The sequence below is a fragment of the Melampsora larici-populina genome, assembly GCF_000204055.1.
Source record: "Melampsora larici-populina 98AG31 unplaced genomic scaffold MELLAscaffold_78, whole genome shotgun sequence".
NCBI classification, from domain to species: domain Eukaryota; kingdom Fungi; phylum Basidiomycota; class Pucciniomycetes; order Pucciniales; family Melampsoraceae; genus Melampsora; species Melampsora laricis-populina.
Genome location: NW_006768842.1, coordinates 334,045 through 340,044, shown reverse-complemented (window position 1 = coordinate 340,044; position 6,000 = coordinate 334,045). Strand labels below are relative to the sequence as shown.

General features: G+C 40.2%; 3 protein-coding genes across 3 annotated transcripts; 2 read left to right on the top strand and 1 right to left on the bottom strand.

Moving 5' to 3' along the window:
- Positions 1-398: 398 nt before the first annotated feature.
- On the top strand, positions 399-1,515 carry MELLADRAFT_95070 (uncharacterized protein; the record flags this gene model as incomplete). Its single annotated transcript, XM_007417779.1, has 5 exons — positions 399-578; positions 709-719; positions 806-1,049; positions 1,124-1,432; positions 1,492-1,515. The coding sequence occupies 5 exons, from the start codon at positions 399-401 to the stop codon at positions 1,513-1,515; spliced, it is 768 nt and encodes a 255-aa protein (XP_007417841.1).
- Positions 1,516-2,716: 1,201 nt separating this feature from the next.
- MELLADRAFT_123571 (uncharacterized protein) lies at positions 2,717-3,482 on the bottom strand (the record flags this gene model as incomplete). The annotated part of the gene is made up of 5 exons (XM_007417790.1): positions 2,717-2,745; positions 2,807-2,875; positions 2,963-3,076; positions 3,162-3,239; positions 3,350-3,482. The coding sequence occupies 5 exons, from the start codon at positions 3,480-3,482 to the stop codon at positions 2,717-2,719; spliced, it is 423 nt and encodes a 140-aa protein (XP_007417852.1).
- Positions 3,483-4,486: 1,004 nt separating this feature from the next.
- On the top strand, positions 4,487-5,756 carry MELLADRAFT_76009 (uncharacterized protein; the record flags this gene model as incomplete). The annotated part of the gene is made up of 5 exons (XM_007417768.1): positions 4,487-4,548; positions 4,648-4,825; positions 4,907-4,997; positions 5,093-5,228; positions 5,301-5,756. The coding sequence occupies 5 exons, from the start codon at positions 4,536-4,538 to the stop codon at positions 5,585-5,587; spliced, it is 705 nt and encodes a 234-aa protein (XP_007417830.1).
- Positions 5,757-6,000: the final 244 nt, after the last annotated feature.

Sequence of the window (6,000 nt, the reverse complement as noted above, 5' to 3'; positions counted from 1 at the left end):
TGGATCAGAAGAAACCTTACCAAGACTTGCTAATCTTTCTTTATCTGATACTAAAGATGCTGAAATTCCAATTAAAGTGGAAGATAATAAGGATCCAATTGAATCCTTATCTAGTATAGATCAATCTCAAATCAATCATCAACAACCAATGGAAGCTAACTTAACAAAGTCCCTGTCATCTGCCAGACTTCAGAAGCAAGTTTGTCTAGAACTTGCTTCCGAAGTCTGGCAGATGACAGGGACTTTGTTAAGTTAGCAATGGAAGATAATTTAGAAAGTAATTCCATCATCATTTCAGAAGGATCCAATTCAACAGTAGAAGTGAATCTGATCTGATCAAAGAATCTCAACACCTTTGACATTGATACAAGCAATTGAAATCTTCAACTGTCCCTCCTATGCTAACACCAGAAGAAGAAGAAAATTGTTTATTCAAATTGGCTAATGTATTGGCTACCGCATTTGAAATGTTTCAAGGTGCTCCAATCAAGGCGATTCAAAATATGGAAGCTGTTTGGGGTGTTAAAGATACTAAAAAGATTCTGACTTCTCAATGTAATGCACTTGAGATGGCCATTGTTAGTGAAGCTAAAAAGTTCATCTGAAGTCCTGCTTGCGAACGAGTGATTGGTAATCATCTCTTTCTCTTTCTCTCAACCCTCATCTTCTTTTATTAATTCAAATATGTTTCTTTACATTTCACGGAAGCAATTTGGACTGTAAAGATTACTTATACTTCAACGGCTATCTTTGATATTGTCTCTGATCGATACAAACTTTGACCGGTTTCACTTTACAATCCAAGAGATGCACCTTTACTCAATCATTATTGTTTAGGAGTTCCACGTAATAGAGCTGCTCTAGGTTATTTGAATTATGGTATTCTTATCATCTCATATGTATCCACAATGGAAACTAGAGCATTGAATCGAATGAATGGATATGAGATTTGGTTTAATATCTTTACCTTGGGAGTCACATTAGATAAGACTGGATCAATCTTAGAACATGGTTGGTGTGTCTTTATAGCAAATCTTTGGAATGGATTGGTTATTCGATTTATTTATCTTTAAGAAGTTCTGGTTTATTTTATTTATCTCATTGTGATGTGAAATCTTATTAGTCAATTGAACAGTCTCATCAAGTTTTATCTTGTTTAGCTATCTTTGTGTTTCCTAGACTAGCTTTCATTACACTTTTGGATGATCTTTTGATTTTATCTTTTAGATCGATGATGAGTCATTTTGTGTTTTTAATGTTATTAGGAGCTTGGTGTTTTCTTGGCTTTTTATATTCACTTTATATGCTTCAAGTTAGTTTAACTGAAGCCGGTGAAATGGAAAAATATTCAATCGGTCAAATCGCTAAACGGATGGTTTACATTTTCTTTGGATTAGATGCTACTGGCATCACGAATCACGATTGCTCACGAGTTACCCAAATTCATATCTTCATATATGTTTCAAAAATACATATATGGTTTCTCGGAAGAAGAATGGTGATCCAAAAGTTTGAGAGACACCACTCAGGAAAGAGGCTTTCCAGTTTCCGAATGACTTCAGACCCCTTGTTTGGGGTTCAAATTTTCTTTGAAGGCGAAGAAAGGCCCTGCATACTGTGCAAGTAGTTATGAGCACCTCAGCCCGCGCCCGCGCTGCGCGTTCTGACCGGTAGTCTTAGGTCATGAGACACAAAGGTTTTACCGGCCTTGTGTGGCTCAATTTCATCTGCGCAGCGCGGGCGTGTTCTTTTGGAAAGCACAAAAATTACACACTTCTGATGAAATTCCAAGCTCACCGGACGTCGGGCGCGTTTTTGGTGGACACTGTGAAACAAGCTCTCATCTTTGTTTGGTAGGCCTCAGAAGGGGACTTAATTGAGTTAGGGTTATGGGCACCTCACTGATCCTCAATCATTTTCCTTTGAAAAGGGAAATTGATTGGTTAGAAGCAAAGGACAAGGTACACTAACCCAATCTCAAATGTGGAGTGGTTAGACAATGGGATTTGTTCTGTCTTTCTCAGTGGTGCACATTAGAACATCAATCTATAGTATCCTCAAAACGGCCACAGCAGAGAACAAGACAAATGAAAGAAAAGATTTTAATGTAGGTTAGGGAAGCTATGCCTATGTAGTGGCGGAGTTTCCTAAATAAATAAATGGACTACTTGACTGGTAGCTTGCATCACAATTCCATAAATGTATTGACAGGTCAAAGGCACACCTTATGAATGGCGAGAAACGGCACTCAGTCAGTCTGGACCAAATGAAAGACTTTTGATTTTTTTGTGAAACCCGCGATGTGCTCACGTCGATCACAGACGTCCGGACAGATAAGGTGGGTGATATTTTTGCTCCGTTACAATGCACTGAATCCCAAATTTTCACGATTGAATGAAAATCAAACAAGTGGCACAACAGAACACCATGTCCGTTTGGTGTTTGGGGAGGTCATGGTGAGAAGATCTTACTTATGAATTCAATAGCGCTCTTGCGTAGTGATGACAAGCACAAATTTTGGTATGAGTTACAAAGCGGATGTAAACGTAAAATTATTGTCAGCAAGATAATAGTAAGCTAATTAATAATGTAATAATTGAATGCCAATCAAGACATTGGTATTTGGCTGAGAAACCCTATCTATCGCGCAACTTTTAAAGAAGGTTTTTTTGACTATTCTTAGGTTACTGGGAGAAGGTCTTGTTCTTCGTGTGATCTACCGCCATGCAGTGCAATGGGTGCATGCTGGAAGGAGAGATACTCTTCAGTGAAGTTATTTTTTAAATGATGACAAAATGCGACTGACTCATGAATGGCACAGAACCAGCAGGATAGTATTCGCATATATACCCTATGCCACGGGGGTTGGTACAAGCTAAAAATCGTCCATTCAGACGCGAAAGATCAATCTTGATTGAGACACTTTATCAAGATAGACGGATTCAAGGCTAAGAATACTGACAATAACCACCCTTTGCTCCACCCAGGGCATCATATTGTGCACATTGTTGTTGACTGAAACCATCGTTTGATCCACCCATTAGGCGACAATCTTTCAACGGAACCCATTGGTGAACTAAAATAGATCGACGAAACAGATGCCCGCGTATAATCAGTTTGATGAAGATATGAAGGCTACTGAGAATTGGTTTGTAATTTACGTCCGTCAGATGCTTTCCAATGGCAATTTGAATAATCGCATCTCAACCGAATTTCTGTATCTCCGTGAACTCGGCATACTTTCAGCGTGTTCGATTTCAAAACAGTTCTTATTAGTTCTGGTCTTAACTTATCATGGCGGCATAAGGCAATGAAGAAAGAAATGAGATCAAATACGCACGTGCAGTGCTAGGTTGGGTGGCATCGGGTATTGTGACCCCTGAGGTACACTCGCCATCGTAGTGGTGGTGCTTCCTGGCATTTAAGCTGTGAATCCCCAGGGAAAGTAGTAAAAAAGCTATCTTTAAGAAGACATGGAGCATTGTGGGTAAAGCAAAAGAGGACGAAAAGCGATAAATGAATATGATATTTCGACTTGCGACGGTGTAAATGAAGTGAGATTTGGACGAAGAAAAGACGTCAGTAATGAAGCCTATGCTGGACGCATGGGTTCACATTGGAATCTACATACATATTTATATGGCTTGTTCACCTAGAAAAACTTCAAGACTGGGCTTACTTTTGTACATACATGTAGTGGAATTTTCAACGGTACGAAGTCGCGCCACCTGCGCGCAATCTTGGGCTTTGTTCAGCTTTGTTCTCTGTCCACCAAGGACTTTGTTGACATTTATGTCTATGGCTTTGAGCACGGTCTTTGGCTTGCTTTGGGCGGCGATTGCCACTGTAGAAAAAAGCGAAATTGGTTGACTAAGATCACTCCAAAACTCAAATCTTACTGATGAGACCCCAATTGCAGGAAGAGCTTCCCGGTTGGATATGTGTTTAGTGTTTTAATGTGATCAATTATTGTCTTCTTTGCAACTTACCATTGATGATCCGAATCGAAGAGAAGTTGTGATGATCATTCGAAAAGGCCGCTCCGAGTCCAAGTCACCCCAAGACTGTTGAGAACACACAAAGATTTCCTCAAACACTTGGAAATCGAACATGCAAGCAACAAATCCAGTCTAATCTTGAGCCCGAACACCAAATCGTCTGTCATATCTAAGTAGGTCGGGCTCGAGCTGCAAGAGCTGCCTCAGCAATCCTTCTGATCTACCCAGACTCAGCTTGTGGTCAAGATACCTCGACATTGAATTTGCGACCGGGGCTTAACTTTTAACTTAGACCGGGGCCCACAATCTTGAGCGTGACCATATGCTAAAGATGAGATGTGCCTAACCTCCAGTATAAGGCTATTCAATCAGGCTCCTCACATGTCACCTAGCTGTTACGGTCCCACACTTTGACCGTGAAATTTAAATTTCAATACAAGTCAAACATTTTTCACAATTTGACCATTCGACAAATTTAACCAAGACCCAATTCCTAAAACTTGACTTCCAACAACTTATCATCAAAACTATTTCAAGATGCCTAAATCAAGTAGGTTAGTTCCAAAGTAAAAGGAAAAACTTGAATCAAACATGAATCCTGATGATCATCAATGCTGATTGAAAATCGTTTTGCCTTTTTTGTTCATAGAAAGAGCAACGATAGTCCATTTGACCAAAACTACAAAGAAAACAAAAGAAGCTAAGGGTAAATTGATAGACGATCTCAAGGCAGCTACCGACGAGTTTAAATACGCATGGTTATTCACAGTAGACCACGTTCGTACAACTTATTTACAAGAAATTCGATCAGCTTGGAAACCTGCAAGGTAAGCAATTTTACAACAATTCTCTCCAAAATCATATGAATAACTAATTAAACTGACAATTTAATGACATTTCCTTATCAGGATCTTCCTTGGTCGCAATGCTGTGATGAGACTTGCATTAGGATCAACGCCTGAAAATGAACATATGCCCGGAACAGGTGTACTGGGAAGGGTAAGTTTCATATCTTTGTCCATTTCTTCGGAAGATGCTATTGTCGAAGTACACAAGTTTCGAGTCGCTAACTCATTTACTCTGCCAAACCTCAGTTGCTCGAAGGTGATACCGGGCTACTGTTTACAGACGAAGATCCCAAAGTGGTGATTGAGTGGTTCGATGATTTCGTTCGCGATGATTATGCTCGAAAAGGAAATGTGGCCACTGAGACTGTTGAGCTTCCAGCAGGTATACCGTTTTCATTCTTGCATCTAAAAGGCAAATCACAATGAATTGATTTCCAACTCATTCAATTATCAGGTCCAGTGATGATCAAAGAAATCAACGACGATCCTTCTGTAGCCCCTGGAGCGATGGAACCTCATCTACGTGCACTAGGTTTACCTACAACTTTACAACGCGGGGTCCCAACTCTGACCTCATCGTATAAAGTCTGCTCAGAGGGTGCTACCCTCAGTACTCAACAAGCTGGACTTTTGAAGACTTTGGGACATCAGCAGGCGAAGTTTAAAGTAGTACTCCGAAACGTATGGGTAAAAGAAAGTTCGAAAACTCTTACTGTCGAAGAAATTCAAAAGCAGGCATAAGCTTTTCCAAGGGAAGAAGTCAGGGTTCAACTATTTCATTAATCTTACAACCTGGAATCTCAGACAATCCGTTTCATTCTCATTGTTTGACCATCTTCCTGTGCTTTGATCTTTTTTGTCTTCCTACATGTAGTCCATGCTTCTAAAATTCAAGTATCTATGTGAACCCAAGTGAGATCAACGTAGTCTGCCGGGCTTGTAAACTTACAATGCAAAAGCTCCTCTAGGGTTTGGGGCAGAGTGAGCTAAAACCCAAAGATTCACGACTTGGGGGTTGTAACTAGAAATGGTTTGTGGGGAATTCATTGAGAAACCGACGGAACTGCTATCTGACCATGGTATGGCATCCGACGCAAGGGTAGGTGTGAGAAGTGGGGTATTGAAAAAAGTGATCTAGGAGTCGGTGCATAAGC